This window comes from Synchiropus splendidus, chromosome 2, assembly GCF_027744825.2.
Source record: "Synchiropus splendidus isolate RoL2022-P1 chromosome 2, RoL_Sspl_1.0, whole genome shotgun sequence".
NCBI lineage: Eukaryota > Metazoa > Chordata > Actinopteri > Syngnathiformes > Callionymidae > Synchiropus > Synchiropus splendidus.
In genome coordinates, this window is record NC_071335.1 from 17,483,447 (window position 1) to 17,502,455 (window position 19,009).

Consider the following 19,009-nt stretch of genomic DNA (forward strand, 5'->3'; position numbering starts at 1 on the left):
TAATGGATCTGGGAAAGGTAATTCTGTCCATGTTTCACTCGGAGCTGTGTTACCGACAGTTATACTGCACTTGGCAAACACCCAGTCTAGATGGGCCAGCCGGCGCACTCAACATTTTCCAATTACGGATTTGTCAGGCATTAATGTGGCCTGACCTTTTTGCAGGACTCATATTTGTTTCAGACGACAAGACTGCAACTTCATATCAAGCGAACGGAGCGCGAATAAATATGTTTCAAATTACGTTGTGGATGCAAAACAACACACTGGAAGCCATAGAGATTTCAAAATGTCTTCAAAGTGCTGGATTTTCTTTTCTTTTCTTTTCCTTTCCCTTTATTAGTCGTCTGATGGTTGGTGAGCTCAAAAGGGTTTTGATGTCATGAATGATATTAGTAAGCTCTCCAGAGACAGATTACTAAAACTCCAAATTGCTTCCGGATGACTGAGCTCTTGCGGTGATTTCTATCTTTCCAGAGTAGTTCCCAAGATTACGTCAGGCCATGAAAGGAGGGTTGCATGATAGCAGCAAAGGAGCATCCAGTGAAGCTAAAGTCATGATTTTATATATATATATATATATATAGGTTCTAACTTGGTAGGAATGAAGATGTGCCTCCATCATTACTTTTTGTAATATTTTCAGAGGCAACACGTGAAGCAACCCACTAAGAACAGATTGGATCCACCTCCAAATGTTGCGTGAACCATTTCATTCTGCATCGGTTTCTCAGGTCATCTGATGGGGAGGACACACACATCACATTGTTTTGGTCCTGACTTTGCGCTCTCACGACGAAGGATGGTAAACGCCCGATTATCATAAGTCCTATACCATTGGCCTATCAAAGAGTTTTTGGCTGTGTCCCATTTCTCACCCAACACTGGGTTTTGTGAGTTCATGTGAAAGTGTAGTGTGTCCCAATACTCCTAAGACCGAGGGGACTCGCTTTTCACCACTTGAAATGATCCCTTCAAACCGAGGGAGCTCCGGAGCTGACTTGAAATTACGTGGGAATATGAAGTGTGGATAGATTTCCAGGATACCACAGTACTTTATTTTAAAACTATGTTGGATAGGACACCAGGGACATTTTAGTTACAAGGACTACTCCTCTGTTGGTTTACTTTCTCTCGTATCACACGTTAGCACCCCAAATGGACGACCGTGTCCGACAACATGTATATATAACAGTGTATTTTTAGTTCTTCTTAACAAACAACAGTCGACTGGCATCCATGCTAACGTTAACATCGTCCTACCTCTAACAGATCTGTCACCTCAGCGGTGAAGCTGCTTCGGCTCCGCCCGTTTCTTCTCCGTTGGTTCACCAAACCAAGTGAGATTATCAGCGCCGATGCAAGAGGTTGCAAAAACGTTAGCTAGCATCTCAAAAACGTCTCCAACACTCGATATGCAGGAAACAAAACACAGCACGGCAGGCAATGACACATTGTCTTTACATGTGACGTCATGAAGTGTTGTCCCAATTCTTTGGGACGTCAATCACTCATCATTATGGAGGACATTCAAAACCAAGTGCTAGTGTTAGGGTGAGTTTAAGAGTGAATTTGGCCCGATAATCGGCTCGCCAAACAGTTGGGGCCCACAAATGTAAACGTGAAGCATGTTCAATATTATCAACCAAAAATCTTAAGGTGTGCAGAGACAGCCGATCGCACCCGACTTGAACTGTGATGTGGAATGGAATGTAGCCAATCTAGAGTATTGTCTCTGTCAGATAAAAAAAAAAAAGGTTTGTAAATTGTGCATCAGTCCCATGCCGCAGAAATAAATTGCATAAGCATTGCTTCCTTCTGTTTGGACTGTGTGGGCTGTCTGATTTCAGCTTGGGCTAGCTGGATCGAATCACCTTGAGGAACCCTTCCTTCCTTTGACTTCTGCCAGTTCCAGCCACTCAGCACTACTCCTACAGACTGCAAGCTGTAGCATGATGAGCTGCTGTTGTGAGACAGGCATTCACTATGGTACAAGGCAACGCCGTAGCTGCTCAGGCAGTGCATGCAAAATAAACATTTCTAAACGCCCTCATTTTCTGTCTTCTCTGCCGTGCTGGCCCACATTCCCAGAGAGACACTACAATAAATCAACGCTGATGTGGAATTTCAAAAGGCAGAATTTCCTCAAAGGGACTTAGAATGGCAGCGACATCACCCAGATTGTTTGCTTTTTGCAACAGCTCTATTATTCCAAAAGGGGAACTCTCAATCGACTCTGCTGCCATGTCGTGGTGCCTGCTCTCAACTTGCGGGAAGCAACCATGAAGGAGTTGGATGCTGGAGGACACTGTTGTCAATGATCACAGTGAATGTCTCATGTCTCTACATGTCTCCACGCACCACAGTGGCTTTCTCTCTATATATAATAATAATAATAAAATATGTACGTTACAAAATGAACATTAGCGGCAGCTGAAATTTCGGTTTATCTGGCCACACCCACTCCTATGTGACTGGTCAGGAATCATGGGCTAATTCTCCCAACAAAACCCACTCTTGACCTGAACTTTTTTTTTTACTAGGAATCCAACTTAACTCATTGTTTCCAGCGACATCACACTGAGCTGACACATTGGGTTGGTGAGTGAGCTATAAGAAACCCTGACTAGAATAAGAACCCATTTTTCTTTATAAAACTTCTTAGATCATTTTCCAGTTGCCACAGCATCCTGCCTAGTCACACCCGGCCTCTTCATGTCCTCATTCACCAAGTCCATGAACATGGGTTGTCAGTTAATGTTCTTCATCCCACCAGTCATCTGAGTCCAGGCTCCCTAACTTTATCTCCAAACATCTTCACATGAACTGTCCCTCCGATTTACTCATTTCCGATCTTGTCCTTTCAAGTCACTCCCAATGAGTATCTTCAAGTCAGCCATGTTTATCTCTGTTTCCTGTCTTCACTTCTCTAAAACCATTCATCACTTCTGTCCTACAAAGCTTTCCTTTCATTGCCACTTGGATGTTTTTCTTTTCTTGAGAGAACTGTCTACCTGCTGCATGGGCACTGTCTGACTGTGTGGTCCGCCATGTTTTTCTTGAAACAAACCCTCTTGATATTCCAGTTGAAATGACCACTCCCCCCACTACTGTTCACACCGCCTACACATCAGTATGTCAGAAATAAACACTGAGAAAGAGCTACGCTCCAGCGTTACCGTGGCAATAAGAAAAGTGGTGTTGTCGTAAAACTCCCCCATCTCATTACTTGTGTGACCTTGTACTTACCGTTCATGCCGTTATAGATACTTCGATGATGTGGCGATAACTCATCCCCTCCTGTCCGTCTTTGCCCGTCTCTCACCGGGCTTCCAAACTTCACGTGGTCTGGGCTCACGCTGTATTGGTGCCTGGGAGGTTCCGGGCTGCCCCCCTGCCCGAGGCAGCTCTTATCGTGATGATCGCCACTTCCCAAATGTGCGTGGCGAGACTCAGGACTCCCACAGCCGCTGCTGCTGATGCTGCTTCGGTGGTGCCTTTGGAAAAGCTCTCCACTACCCGTCTGGCCCAGCGAGTGCTGCCTCTGGCCCAGAACCAGGTCAGAGCTGTGGTGCTTGGGTTGCTGCTCAGGGCTGCGACGATTCCTCGAGTACTTCTCTGGGCTGAGACCCCTCATTGATTGACTATGGTCAGGCACAGATATGGAGCCACAGCGGGGTCGGCAGTGATGAGGCAGTGTGTATGGATACTCCAGACTCGTACTCCGGTGGCGTCCAGCTGGGTGCTCGGGGCTGGACACCTCCCTGTCCAATCCACTGACTATGCCACTTATGCTGCTACATCTGGGTTTGTGCACCAGCTCAGGGCTGCCCTTTTCTCCTCCTCCACTCACAGCCAAGTGAGGGTGCTTGTGATGAGTATGATCAGAGCTATCGGCACTTCCAGCACTGGAGGTGCTGCTCCCGTCTCCCACATCCCTCATCAGAAGCCCCTGGCCAGGAACAAGAAGCATACTGTTCTGACTGTCGATGGAGTTGCGGCAACCTCCCACTCCAACACTACCACCAACCCCTCCACCGCCGCCGCCGCCGCCACCTCCTTTCTCCTCATCCAGGAGGAGGCAGAGCTCCTTCAACTCCAGGTTCTCACGAACGACCTCCTCTTGTCTCAGCTCCAGTTCCTTAAGTTTTTGCAGATAGAGCGTGACCTCTTTGCGCATGATGCTGGCACTGTAGCGGCCCAAGCGTTGCCATTCCCTGGATACACGCTTGCCTTTCTGACGGTCGTCATCCAGAAAGCAGCACAGGTCCCTCAGCTCGCGGTTGTCCTCCTGTAGCTTCTGATTGATGTCCTGACAGACAGAATCAGAGGGGGAATTAAAAAAAAAAACAAAAGGGAGGAGAGATTAGTCAGACTGAGCATGAGCTCGGAGCAACAGCAACATTGTGAATTATGATTATGCAAATCGGAGAAGCAAATGTGGTTAATTTAATACCAAACAAATTAGTTTGGCTGACAATAATTGCATTTCCAGAAACCATTGTTCATATTAAGATAGCTGGCAAATGCATTCATTTTGAACTGAAATCTTTAGCCGTCTGCAAAGAGACGCAGGTGACTGTTACAGAGAAGTGAAGAGGCCACACACAGAAATAAACACGTTGTGAGGCAGCGGAATTACAAAGTGTGCACACTTAAATGGTAATTCTACACCCTTAAAAACACCCTTTATTGCAGTAAATGAGTGTCCTCTCCTTTCTTCTCCTCTATCATTCTGAAACAATCCAGCTCTCCCACATCCCGTCTCCTTCCCTCCCTCACTGTCAATTGAATTCTCCAGTACTTTTCAGTGTAAGTAGGTAGTTTATATGGGTGGGAAGGTGACAGGCCCTCCAGGATAGGAAAATGGGTCCCAAGTAGGCTTGGGTTCCATCTCACACGGAGCTCAGAACATTAGAGAAAAAACGAACAATGTCTCCCTATCTGCGCTTCATTCACGTGGCCATCATCACTTGGCTGTATATGCTGAATATGCAACGCATCTTTGGCTTCAGATCCCATGCTTAGTCACGGTCATGCCCCCATCCGCAGGTTATCTGAGAGCAGCTCCGGTTGCAAAACATTATGTTCCTTTTGGGGTCTTCATGACTCAATGGGCCCTGACCACAAAATGGTTTTCCTTTCTGCATCACTCTCCGATGCAGTTTCAGGTCATTTATACATCAAATAAACAGTTAGGAAGACATCAACTGCATGTGGGACGAAAAACACAGAGCAGCATAACACGGGTAGAAGAGATATCAAGGAACTTTCCGAGGACCAGGCCCCAGGTATCAGCTCCATCTCTGGCCTCCTGTTATAAATAGATCCAGAATGCAAAACCCAAAAATGGTGTGGGTTATTAAATATCAAGGTGTGTTCACTGCAGGGAATCTAGTCACAGGCCTGCAGACAGAAGCACACACACACACTCAACTTCACCGATCACTAACACAGCCTCCCTCCTTCCAGCCGTGCGCGTTCTCAGGTGCGCTCCAAACCTATGATCTCATCCTCCAGCATGCGCGCGTCCCCTCACCTTCAGCCCCCTGATCTCGTTCAAGTGCAACTGAAGGCTGCGATTGACCTCCCTGATGAGATTCCCGTGGTCCAGAATCACGCTCATCTTGTCAGCCTCGGACCTCCGCAGCCGCCGCACCAGATCCTCTTTGGTCCATCGGAGCAGATCCTCGTCGCTCAGCCCGGATATGTCCTCCGCCGGACTTTCGCTCTTGGTGATCGACAGCTGGAGCTGGGGCTGTGGCGAAGGTGTCGCCTTCTCCATTGGCTCAGCTCCTCCGGCACCGACAAAGCAGAGAAAACACTGGGAAGCCCGCCGACCACTTCTGCTCGCATCCGCTCCCCTTGCCGCCTCTTCGTCACGGTCAAGGGTGACGGCACACGTGCATCGTTTGGGCTTTTCTTCCGGTACTTCCTGTGCTGGGAGAGGAGCAACAGCTGAGGATGCCGGCTGAGAGAAGAAGGGAGGGGGCGATTCTCTCTGTCCGTCTCACTGCAACATCCTCCTCGCAGCAGACGGCGTGTGGAGCAGGGATGGGTGGGTGGCCTCCCCGGTCCGAGGTCCAAACGCGTTATCCAAGCTCGTATCCACGTGCGAAGCTTCAGCGAGATCGAGCAGAGAGGAGCCTGCTTTGTACGACGGAGGAAACCGAAAGAGAGGGGGAGCTTGTTTCTCACATGCTGCTGGTGAAGAGCTCTCCCACCCATTGGGGCTTTGGCTCTGAACTAGTGATGTAACGTGGATGCATCGCCACCTAGTGGTGATCACGTGCGCAGACAGTTATTGTCTTGAACCTTAGAAAAGGGATGGATTGCTTAAATGCCGATTAGCAGAGATAAAATTATAGAATTAGCATAAACGAATGCGCCCAAATGCAGTATTTTACAGTATTAGTATTATATATATGTATATATATAGCAATTCAAAAATGAATAATAGAAGTATGACCCGCCTCTAAATGAGGCAAAATGAAGAACCGTTGATACTCACAATTTATTGTGTTACATTTTTTAACGCATTAAATTGCGGCGTAATTAATTAATCGAATTAAAATTAAAATGACATCACGATTATATATATCACCTTCACCTTCTTCTGCTGCTTATCCGGGGTAGGGTCGCGGAGGCAGCATTCGGAGCAGGGAAGCCCAAACTTCCTGATCCGCACAAACCTCCTCCAGCTCTTCCCGGGGATCCCGAGGCGTTCCCAGGCCAGACCTGGAGGCCAGACCGAGACATCATCTCTCCAGCGAGTCCGGGGACTTCCCCGGGGTCTCCTCCCGGTAGGACATGCCCGGAACACCTCCCCAGGGAGGCGTCCAGGGGGCATCCGGATCAGATGCCCGAGCCACCTCAGCTGGCTCCTCTCTGTGTGGAGGAGCAGCGGCTCCACCCCGAGCTCCTCCTGGATGACCGAACTCCTCACCTCATATCTAAGGGTGCGCCCAGCCACCCTGCGGAGGAAACTCATCTCAGCCGCTTGTATCCGCGATCTCATCCTTTCGGTCATGACCCAAAGCTTGTGACCATTGGTGAGGATGGGAACGTAGATCGATCAGTAAATCGAGAGCTTCGTCTTGTGACTCAGCTCCCTCTTCACCACGACGGTTCGATACAGCGACCGCATCACTGCTGCCGCAGCACCAACCCGTCTATCAATCTCACGCTCCCCTTTTCCCTCACTCGAGAACAAGACCCCGAGATACTTAAACTCCACCACCTGGGGCAAGAACTCTCCACCGACCCGGAGAGAGCAAACCACCTTATACCGGTCGAGAACCATGGCCTCAGACTTGGAGGTACTGATCCTCATCCCGGCCATGCTGAAGGACCCGGTCCGATGAGGCCAGCAGAACAACATTGTCCGCAAATAGCAGGGATGAAATTCTGTGGTTCCCGAACCGGATCCCGTCCGACCCCTGGCTGCGCCTTGAAATTCTGTCCATAAAAGTAATGAACAGAACCGGTGACAAAGGGCAGCCCTGGCGGAATCCAACATGCACCGGGAACAAGTCTGATTTACTGCCGGCGATGCGAACCATGCTCCTGCTCCGGTCATACAGGGCACGGACAGCCCCTAGCAGAGGGCCCCACATCCCATATTCCCGGAGCACCCCCCCACATGACACCGCGAGGAACACGGCCGAACGCCTTCTCCAAATCCACAAAGCACATGTGGACTGGTTGGGTGAACTCCCATGAACCTGATGGGGGGTATTGAGCTGGTCCAGTGTTCCACGACCGGGCCAAAAACCACACTGTTCGTCCTGGATCCGAGGTTCGACTATTGGCCGAAGTCTCCTCTCTAGTACCCTGGAATAGACCTTTCCAGGGAGGCTGAGGACTGTGATCCCATATATATATATATATATATATATATATATATATATATATATATATATATATATATATATATATATATATATATATATATATATAGCCATGGCCTCAGACTTGGAGGTGCTGATCCTCATCCCGGCCACTTATGAGTCTCACTCACTCATAAGTGGCTGATCCTCATATATATATATGTGTGTGTGTGTGTGTGTGTGTGTGTGTGTGTGTGTGTGTGTGTGTGTGTGTGTGTGTGTGTGTGTGTGTGTGTGTGTGTGCGAAACGTCTTTTGAACTCCATTTCCCATAAGCACTCCGTCGCCTCCCGTCGATGACCTCACGAACGGAAGAGCCAATAGGAAGCGACTTAACTTGGAGTAACACGTCATTCCTTTCGGGTAGCAGAAGCCGGCTGCGAGGGATCGACCCTTCCCGACGTCCCCTTTTTCTTCGGTCCATTGGTCGGTTTTAAATTTAAATGTTGTAATTTGTTCAAGACAAGCTCTCGTCTTTTACGTCGCTCTACAACCGCGGGACTACAAGGTCAGTAATTCGAGGCGTTTAAGAAACAACTAGGCCGCTTGTGGTCTGGCCCCGTTCAGGATTCGGCAGGAAGTGGGTTGTTGCTAAATGTCGTTAGCCGAACTGTTCGTTGGTTTTATCCTGCTTCCTGTTTGTAGGTCATCGTTTTAGCTGATTTTTAAGTTTGAGAAGCGTCAGTGTTAACCTCTTTACTAATGTATCTTTGTGGTGATTATCATTAAGTGTTGTAGTGTTAGTTCTGCTGTCATCTTGCACACCGTTAGCTTTAGCCCGGAGCAACTGTTATTAAGTTGGGATGATCCCGGTTTATCGTTATATTTTTTTAGTGAAAAGAAAGGAATAGGTTAACAACACAAGACTAAAAGGTTTCTGTAAATGTCACCTTCAAATGTAATAAGCTGAGTTATTTTTCTCGTATGCATGCATGTATGGATTATTATTATTTATTAAAAAAGTATTATTATTGTTGTTATCATTATCAGCATTCATTTGTTATTCCATGTACACTGCTGTATTGTATGCTTGACGTATGTTGAAATAGTTTAATTATAAGTATTTCTGCCTTGCTAAGTTTTGTGTTGAAAGCACTTGAAAGCATTTAATTCAAATAAGTCACTCAAGTACATGGTGAATTGTTAAATTGTGAAGGAGCAAAAGTTGTTTTTTTTTGGTGGTGGTTGTTTATGGTGTTTCTAGGTTTGTCAATTTGTTTCTTTGTTGTTGTTTTTTTTATTATTGTTATTACGTCATACTCCTGATGTTAGGGATAGACGTGTCACTGTGAGCTTTGCACTGCCACACTAATGCTCTGACTCATACTCCTGTCAGCTCCATCTCAATTGGGTGGCAAGGATTTCTTTGCGCGCAAATTGACTTAATAAAACATGTTGGACTGGTTCCTCTGACATATTTCAAGTGCGTCACGTAGACATGTGTGTTTCTTTATATAGAATGCAGGTGTATAGGTGCAGGTATAAAGGGAGTGAGTTTATTTCAGACTTCACTACTCCTGAGAGAAAGATCTAATAAGGCGCTATTGTGCTTTTTATTTATTTAGCATTTCATTTTGTTGTTTTGTGTTTTGTTTTTATTTGACAGCCATTGAGAGTTTTTAGTGAACAAAAACAAATTTGTTATTTATTGGACTTCTGCCTCAAGATTGGTGATGGCAACCTACCAGGAGTTCATCCAACAAAATGAAGACAGGGATGGGGTACGATTCAGCTGGAACCTCTGGCCATCCAGCCGACTGGAAGCTACTCGGCTTGTGGTGCCAGTCTCTTGCCTCTTCACGCCACTGAAAGAGCGACCCGACCTGCCACCTGTCCAATATGAGCCTGTCATGTGCAGCCGGGCAAACTGCAAGGCTGTGCTCAACCCGCTGTGGTGAGTCCCATAAAATACTTTGATAGTGATAATAAAATCCTGTAATTCCGTTTATATGAAAAACAGTTACATTAACCTTTCGTAAAGTGTGTCTTCTCAAGGAGTAAAAGCATTTGTTGTTTTTGTTAACAGTCAAGTGGACTTTAGGGCCAAAATTTGGGCATGTAACTTCTGCTTCCAGAGAAACCCGGTGAGTATTTTTTTTTATTTAATGAGTTACAAATTAACAAATGTTGTTCACTTAAGAGTTGAATTTGGTGTTATTACATGTCCCTGGGCTCATGTTCTATCTGTGTGCTTTGCAGTTCCCTCCCTCTTATGCAGGCATATCAGAGGTCAATCAACCGGCTGAACTCATGCCTCAGTTTTCAACCATTGAGTACATTGTACAGGTATGAATACAGCTATTGACTACACTCTGAACTTCGTAGTACAAGAAAATGAAATGGGAAGGTGTTAGAAGTAGAAGTGAAGGACTTGTCATGTATTTGCACTACACTACACTAGACTAGATTGGTCTCCAGTTGCCAAATTATTTACCCTTTTTTTTAGCGACAATAGACAGTTTCTGGGCCGGTAGATGACATATGGTGTATGCACACTACAAATACTAGTTCACCTGGCCTGTGCAAACTGGCTCAAACAAGTGTTCTATATTTAAAGTGAGCTTACAGGACAGAGAGCTTCTTAGAATGTATGGAATTTTTGCTTGCTGATGACTATACATCACTTCATGGTTCTCCTGAGTGCTGTAGCAGTCCAATGTTTTCTGTTGTTTTTGTTGACATGAAATCTGACTCTTGGGAGAACCTTGCATTTAGTAATACATAAACACGATTTCAAATGGAACCCTTTTCTTCCAACAGCGTGGACCCACAGCTCCACTCATTTTCCTCTATGTTGTGGACACATGTTTGGAAGAAGAAGACCTGCAGGCCCTAAAAGAGTCACTTCAGATGTCCCTAAGTCTTCTGCCTCCCAATGCTCTTGTTGGTCTTATAACTTTTGGGCGCATGGTCCAAGTGCATGAACTTGGCTGCGAGGGCATTGCAAAGAGCTACGTGTTCAGAGGCACCAAGGATCTGTCATCTAAGCAGATCCAGGTTGGTAAAAGCAGCATTTATGGCATGGGATACAATGTTTGAATGCGTATTCACTGTAGAACGTTTGTTGTTTCAGGAGATGCTGGGTCTGTCGAAACCCGCGGGACCTGGACCACAAGGACGCCCGGCGGCACCACAGAATGTCGCACCCACTTGCAGGTATGGAATGTTAACTATGTTAAAATGTGCAGATTGCATGTTCATGTTCCTTACCTACCTGTCCCCCACCATTTGTAGGTTCCTCCAGTCAGTTCACAAAGTTGATATGAATCTGACAGACCTGCTGGGTGAGCTTCAGCGAGACCCCTGGCCAGTTCCACAGGGAAAACGTCCACTCCGTTCAACTGGTGTTGCACTTTCCGTGGCTGTTGGTCTGCTCGAGGTATAGCCAACCCGTTCATGCTTTCATATTCATCATTGTAGTGAGACAAGTTGTATTTTGTCCTGTTTCCATAGGGGAAAAATCATGTTATACACCACACCAATATTTTATTCATACCTTAGGTGACTTTAATCTGCATGGCCCAGTCAAAACACATCTAAAAGGAATGGATTTTTAACACCAACAACAACAAAAACTAGTTAGTGTTTCAGTCAGTCAACTGATTGAAGGTTACTGATACCAAGGTTAGACGTAGCACCTTTGCTGGACTGTGCCTCCACGTGTAACTGATCAGAATAGTGCAGTCTGGCTGATAATTATCTAGAACACACCGCTGCTTTGTTGGCTCAAAAGGCTCCAGAGTCCTGGTTGCCTCCTTGCACTGTCCTCTAATCTCTGAGGTTATGTAACACCAAACAGCCACAAATCAACCCACTGCTGTGCTCCGTCACCAGAGCAGACATGGTGCCTGATTGGAACACATTTGGCCCTCTGGGTGACTTTAAATTCTGATGACTTGACTTGTTTACTTTAATCAATGTGATGCTGTGGAAAAAAACAACGACATCCGTTATCTCAGTCGGATTAGTTTGTGAGTGATTATTCAAAATGACTCACTGTGTGAACATACTTTAGACATGTGCTTTTTTGTGGAAAAGGAGATTTTTAAAATGCCTTTTTCCCAAAACAAACTATTTCCTATGGTTTTTGTACGAATTGATAGGTACCTTTGCTCTTTCCATTGCTGATTCAGAGCTCCTGAAAACTGGTGGCTGAATCATGCTGTTTATTATTGGTTTTGTACATGGATTACGTAACAAGTTTGTAGACATTCCCCCCCAAATATATTGAAATTCCTTGAAGTGCTACCCAAATATTTAATCAGGAACACAGTGGACTTTCAGGGTTAATATTGTCCATCCTGGCTCAGATGTTGCACCAACCAACTAGTGTAAATATGATCAGATGACAGGTTGATCTTATTTATTTCTGATGTGGATTAAAAGATGGAACTTCCTAAAGCAATCCCTACATTCATATCATCCTATCACCCAAAGAAAAAGACAACTAAACTAAAAACTAAAATCCCTCTCCTTATCTGGTTCTTAGGGAACATTCCCCAACACAGGCGCTCGGGTCATGCTGTTCATTGGTGGACCTCCAACCCAGGGCCCTGGCATGGTGGTCGGCGATGAGTTGAAAACACCCATCCGCTCATGGCATGACATCCAGAAGGATAACGCGCGACACTTGAAGAAAGCCACTAAGGTGCTTGTTTTTGTCTGCAAAATCAAAGTTTTGAGTTTCCTGAAATGTATCTAGGGTTTTCATATTTAATATGTGAACTGAAAGTTATTTGCTCATCCTGGCTCTTGTAGTACTATGAAGCCTTGGCCAACCGCTCTGCAGTAAACGGCCACAGTATCGACATTTACGCTTGTGCCCTGGACCAGACTGGGCTGTTGGAGATGAAGTGTTTATCTAATCTCACCGGGTATGTAAGAACTCAATAACTCTGTCTGTAGTTCGGTCATTGATGGAGTTGCACCAACCTCTATACCACTGTGTACCACTCACAGGGGCCACATTGTGATGGGTGACTCTTTCAACACCTCCCTTTTCAAACAAACCTTCCAGAGGGTCTTCAGCAAAGACTACAATGGAGATTTCCGCATGGCTTTTGGTGGCGTCCTGGAAGTTAAGGTAAATGGATTTATAGTTCTAAATAATATATGGGAATGTTTTAATAAATGTCCCTTTTCTTTGTAGACATCAAGAGAGCTGAAGGTCTGTGGATCCATTGGACCTTGTGTTTCTCTGAATTCCAAAGGTCCCTCTGTGTCAGAAAATGTAAGCTACTGCCCATATTCATTGTCACATCATGAACATTATGGGTCTGATATAACTGACATGAACGCTGCTTTATACAGGAGTTGGGAGTCGGTGGCACCAACCAGTGGAAGGTGTGCAGCCTCAACCCTTCAACCACGTTGGGTATTTATTTTGAAGTGGTCAATCAGGTAAAACAAAATATTACATCTACTCTGCAAGTAGTTAATAACCAATATACTTCATTTCTTCTGGCTGACATCATCGGCTCTAAAGTGAGTCTTACGGTGCCGATACTTTTTGTCCGCAGCACAGTGCACCAGTCCCTCAAGGTGGCCGAGGAGCGATTCAGTTTGTCACCCAATACCAGCACTCGAGCACTCAGAGGAGGATACGGGTCACAACTGTTGCAAGGAAGTGAGTACTGAGCTTTTCAATATTGAGATTTCTCCTTCCAGTCATTATTATTTAATTGCACATGCACTCATCTGTTCAGTACATGATGAATGTTCATGTTGGAATTGGCTGCCAGAACTAAATAGCCTGATAGAAAGGATGTTTGCATTCCTGCTGAGAACACAACTCTGTTTGTCATTGACACCACACCTTTTTTTCACCTCCCTCCATGTTTTCCACCATCCTAGCTGGGCAGATGCACAGTCTCAAATTCAGCACATTGAGTCTTCGTTCGACCAGGAAGCCGCTGCAGTGCTGATGGCTCGCCTGGGAGTGTTCAGAGCTGAGTCAGAGGAGGGGCCAGATGTTCTGCGCTGGCTGGACAGGCAGCTCATTCGCCTGGTTAGTGACGCACACACACACACACACACACGCAGCCAGTCTTCCTACGTCATCGCTCTTTGTAATGTGAAGAACAATATGTTGCGGTATTTGCTGTCTGATTCTATGAATAGTTGAAATGTCATTTGGAATTCAAGCCATCTGTTCTGGATACGCAAGTGACATCTATGTTTTCATTTGACTGCTTGCTCTGCAGTGTCAGAAGTTTGGCCAGTTCAACAAAGATGATCCGACTTCATTCAAGCTGTCAGAGTCTCTGTCACTCTACCCTCAAGTACGTACATACACCTGTTCAAACAATTGTGGTGTATACATTGATAAATGCCCCTCACTCTGGGTTTCTCCTCTTCTTCAGTTCATGTTCCACCTGCGGCGGTCGCCCTTCCTGCAGGTGTTTAACAACAGTCCCGATGAGTCGTCCTACTACAGGCACCACTTTGTCCGACAGGATCTGACCCAGTCCCTCATCATGATCCAGCCCATCCTCTACTCATACTCCTTCTATGGGCCACCAGAGGTCAGTATCTCACCCATAACAGCCTGTCGATTGACTCGTATCAAATCCACATCCGGTCGACAACTTGAGGACCAAATTCGCCAACCGTACAAGATTACGCCAGCAGGGGGCGCTAATGCGCCGACACCAAACTTTTATGAAGGAGGCAAAATTAGTACTTTGTGTTTGGAAAGTGCTTTTGATTCTTTTCATTCATTGTGTCCTTCTCCACGTAGCCCGTCCTCCTGGACAGCAGCAGCATCTTGCCGGACCGAATCCTTCTGATGGACACGTTCTTCCAGCTGGTCATTTACCATGGAGAGGTGAGACACGTGCCTAAATTAATGTGCTTTATTGCGAGCAAACTGAGCCTGTGTTCTACTTAAAAAGGCCATGTGGGTCATTCTTTATTAACTTATGCCTGTATGTGTAAAACTCCAGACCATTGCCCAGTGGAGGAAAGCAGGCTACCAGGAAATGGCCGAGTACGAGAACTTTAAACAGCTGCTGCAGGCTCCTCTGGATGATGCCCAAGAAATCCTGCAGACTCGCTTCCCCATGCCGCGCTACATCGACACGGAGCACGGAGGCTCCCAGGCCCGGTTCCTCCTCTCAAAGGTCAACCCCTCGCAGACCCACAACAACCTCTATGCATGGGGACAGGTACGCCCTTTGTTCCATTTGGAGTCATTTTAATATTGTTTTGTTGAATCCTAATGGGTGTTTAGTACAATCGAATGAACTGTTATAAGCATTACTTGGTCAGGTATGGTACAGTAGTAGGAAAAACAATTGTGGTAGTAAATTATTGAAATAAAAGGCCCTGAAGGCCGGGATCCATGTGTAACTCTCCCCTTTACCAGGAGGAGTTGTACAGCTGTCTGTTCCATTAATGGACAGTTTGTTTACACCCTCAGTCAGGAGAATTTTAGGCTTGGTCACCTGGACGGTGTCTTTTTTTTTTAGATGTTGTGGTCTGCATGGTTTTCAGTGCTCGAGAACCAGAGGGTGGTCAGAGGTAATGATGGGTAGATGAAACAGTATTGAAGGGTTTCTGAGGTTTCATGAGACATGTCCTGATTTTAAGAGGCCACCAGATGGCACTGTCTGCTGAATAACGTTTACATTAGAACAACAAGTTCAATGGTACCTCACATCATTTCTTAACCAAGAGTGCCATCTGGTGGCACTGTTACCTCAACCCTGCAATACTGTTTCATGATACCTCATCTACCCATCACTAGTCAAAGGGAGTTTGTGTCGGTCTCGTGACATAAAATAAAAAAAAAAAAGTGGAACGCCAATCGTTCACCTCTATTAAACTGACCCAGTAACTTGACTCTTGACTTGGTGTCCATTCGGTAAACTACAAAACTGAACTGCTATACATAAGAAACATCTGAGGTATTTCATGAATGTTGTAAGGACAGATCCTGACAGGATAGTTGCTTCAAAAGTAACCGACAGACTGGCTTATATTCCAACACCCTGCTATCATCTTGACACTGGTGACCAAAATAAAGATGGCGGAGGCAAGTCTCCTCCACAAGGTCCACTAGGACTAGTTGGGAGTGACTGAGAGTAAACCCCCAGCTTGTGTGTCGCGAGAGAAGCCATTTGAGGCAACTTTGGCACCTCATCTCCCTAGTGCAGTGTGCCGAGCATCTCCTATTGGATGGAAGCCCTGGGGCAGAATCAAGACACACTGGAGGGATTACAGTTGGCCTGCCGATGCTCCCGAATCCACTTAAAAGTTGGAGGAGGAGAGGAAGTGGAACAGAGGGAGGTCTGGGTCTCTGTTATGTTGCTGCCTCTGCTGGGATGAGGACAAGGCTGATGGATGGATGTACACTCTCTGTAGAATGTTCAGTTTTTTCAAGTGGAAAAGTAAACAACACTGATATTTTGTTACTGAAGGACAATTGAATGTTTTCTGGGAATCCTGATAATCAATTTGTTTTCAGATTAGTGAACTAAATAGAAGATGAAAGTTGTCAGATTATCCCCAAATCCCCAAAATCCCACACAGTATTTGAGTACAAAGGAAATGCATAGGATTAGGAAAAGGAAATCTCTTGTCTGATTTGAACCAAACTCTGACCTGCAGTTGAATTTAAAGTGAACTTGGCTTTTATGGTTTCTTCTTTCTCTGCGAAATCCGCAGGAGACGGGAGCCCCCATCCTCACAGACGACGTCAGCCTGCAGGTCTTCATGGACCACCTGAAGAAACTGGCCGTGTCCAGTTCTGCGTAGACGGATAGATTCCACCACAAGTCTCGTGACATTCCTCTCCTGCCACTGGGATCCAACAACATTTCCCTTGTTTTTGTAATCAAGTCAAACCCAGCGTGTCTTTTCGATGTGCTTGATTTTACCGCTCCGTCATCAAACATCTCATTGGAACTAGACAACAAAAAAAACACCTTTTAACAATCAGTGAAATCAAGTGACATTTCAGCTCAGTTCGTAACTTATTATTTATACAAAATGGTTCCCACGACACGACCCTCTGACATGCAGTAAGATTAACAAAGTCGATTGTGTTTGTCCTGAAGTGTGGATCAACTGCAACAGTTGCTGTTAAATAAGATGAATACGAATGTTAACTTTGTCTAAAGTGGAAGAGTTTCTCTTTAATAAATAGCCATGGTATCACGCAAACACACACCTTCTGACTGTGGGTCTCCATTCATGCTTCTGGACATTGAACTTGGCAACATCCAAGCAACTGGAGTACAATTGGTTCCTAGAAAATTCTTAGAAAAAGGATGCAAATTCAATCAGTGTGGCGGAATGTTTTCACTTCACAGATTTAGTCATCTTCCTGCTGTTGGGTGCCATCTGGGTGTTGTCTCTGCACCAGACTTGACCTCGGGGAATCGAACTTTTAATGTCGGAAAAAGCAGTGTCTTTAGGTTCTGTGCATATAGAGAGGGCATCTGTGTCCTCAAGTGACAATAGCTTGACCCCATATGTGTGTGGAATATTGGAAGACTGACATATGTACAAGTCACACGTCATCCAACTGCCTGCTGGAGAAAAAAAAAACAGGTCTGTCTCCTTCAAACACGAGCAAGATCAGGCACCCACAGCTGTTCCTCATCCTCACACATGGTTTGTGTTGACCAGATTTGGTTTGGTTCTGCTGTACGACACGGTCATTATTTGGGTCACTGGCCTTCATTTCCCGCCACTGTATTAAAAGTCTCATCAGGCAGGCTCAGTTCTTAAGCTTGTTTGTGGGCTTTTATTGTCAACACCTCAGCTTCACCATTTGTTGCTTGCATCGAAATGAAATTTGGGGATTTATCAAGTCATATCGAATGTTAAAATTTCTTTTAGAGAAGAAAAAATATATATATATATTTTTTAAATTATATATATATAAAATATATTATTAATATATAAAAACATTTTACAGAAGAAAACAATTTTTTTATATATTAATAATATATTTTTATTTATATATATATATCTCCAAAACCATGCTTATTTATCTCGATTAAAAAGTTGTCGTATCATCGACCCCATGATGCGCAGTTTCGTTGAAAAGGAACATTTTGTGCGTGGTTTGATCGTTCTAACGTGACGTTTCATATAATGTGGAAAGTACCGTAGGAAACCCTTTTAATATGGCTGGATGTGTCTGGCTTTTGTTTATTTTTAAGTCAAATTTTGCAGGTTCAAACATCATGAGAAAGTACTTGAATACTGCATGCAGTAATGTATGGAACACAGCTAAAGTTAAATGCAGTCCAGGTCATTGAAGAGTTGACATCGTGATGTGGCATTTTTCATGGCAACGTTGTGTCTTCTGAAGTGGCCCCTAGAGGGTCAAACGCCCTGAACTGTGCTCCCAGAAAAGTGGTGACTGACGCACTTTCAGTGACCGCCCCCCACCCCCTTACCCCCACACCACACTCTACACACAATCGAAAAACCACTCACACACCATCTCCTGTCACTGTAAGCAGATTTCCAAACACCCAGACAGTATGATTTCGAGGATCAGTGAAGCAACGATTATAGGGACTAATCCTTCGGAGCTATCCGTTTTGCAGAGAATTCTACTCTTAAGTGGAAGTCGTCACTCCGGCAAAAATGAAGCCCGCGGCTATCAAAAGCTTAGCTGTCCAGCGTTGCACTTAATCCACATATGCCAGCAAGGAAAAAGGTAGTAAATAAGAAAATACATGGCCGGTAATCGCTTCAAAAATGATCCTTATACAATACTGGGATGCATTTTTGCTATGTTGCCTCACAACATGTTAATAAAGCACAGCATCCTAATCCCAGGCTGTGTTTTAATCCCCGCCACTATACCTCATGTTGCTGCTGAACAAAAGAACATTACAATTCTATATACATGTCAGTCATGGTGATCGTGTGAGGCTTGGCTTTGGCATAGCTGTCAGGAAATGTGTTGTCTTATCTCAGAGGATCAGGTCTCCTCTGTCTGTCAGTGAAATCCATGCTGGCTCTTGTCCCGGGAAACTTATGTAAGATTGCCATGCTGAATATGTCTTGGCTTGTTTACGTAACCCACTCGTTTTCAGCGTTCAGCGTTGTATTCGTGGTGTAGGACAAGAGAAGTCAACAGTGTGAGGGACTGAAGTT

The 19,009-nt window shown here is 45.2% G+C and overlaps 2 protein-coding genes across 5 annotated transcripts in view; one reads left to right on the forward strand and one right to left on the reverse strand.

Moving 5' to 3' along the window:
• The window catches only part of LOC128754280 (coiled-coil domain-containing protein 85A-like), a 39,442-nt gene extending 33,279 nt beyond the window's left edge, over positions 1–6,163 (reverse strand). For both annotated transcript variants that reach the window (XM_053856783.1, XM_053856782.1), the window contains exons 1-2: positions 5,540–6,163; positions 3,250–4,312 (exon numbers count right to left, since the gene is read on the reverse strand). In XM_053856783.1, coding sequence (XP_053712758.1) covers positions 3,250–4,312; positions 5,540–5,785 — 1,309 coding nt within the window. In that variant the 5' untranslated portion in view covers positions 5,786–6,163. The remainder of the gene's footprint in view (positions 1–3,249; positions 4,313–5,539) is intronic.
• A 2,077-nt stretch (positions 6,164–8,240) lies between these two features.
• On the forward strand, positions 8,241–17,598 carry LOC128753665 (protein transport protein Sec23B). Of its 3 annotated transcripts, XM_053855577.1 has the most exons (19): positions 8,241–8,396; positions 9,555–9,782; positions 9,915–9,972; positions 10,088–10,174; positions 10,649–10,885; positions 10,962–11,044; positions 11,123–11,267; positions 12,378–12,536; positions 12,647–12,762; positions 12,848–12,971; positions 13,038–13,118; positions 13,199–13,288; positions 13,408–13,514; positions 13,742–13,895; positions 14,092–14,169; positions 14,251–14,412; positions 14,628–14,714; positions 14,833–15,054; positions 16,556–17,594. In XM_053855577.1, exons 2-19 carry the CDS (start codon positions 9,562–9,564, stop codon positions 16,643–16,645), a joined length of 2,301 nt encoding a protein of 766 aa, XP_053711552.1. In that variant the 5' UTR covers positions 8,241–8,396; positions 9,555–9,561; the 3' UTR covers positions 16,646–17,594. The 3 variants fall into 3 exon arrangements, with proteins under 3 accessions (XP_053711552.1, XP_053711551.1, XP_053711550.1); XM_053855576.1 differs by having other exon boundaries at positions 9,495–9,782; positions 10,962–11,267; positions 16,556–17,598; XM_053855575.1 differs by having other exon boundaries at positions 10,962–11,267; positions 16,556–17,597.
• The last annotated feature ends 1,411 nt before the right edge of the window (positions 17,599–19,009 follow it).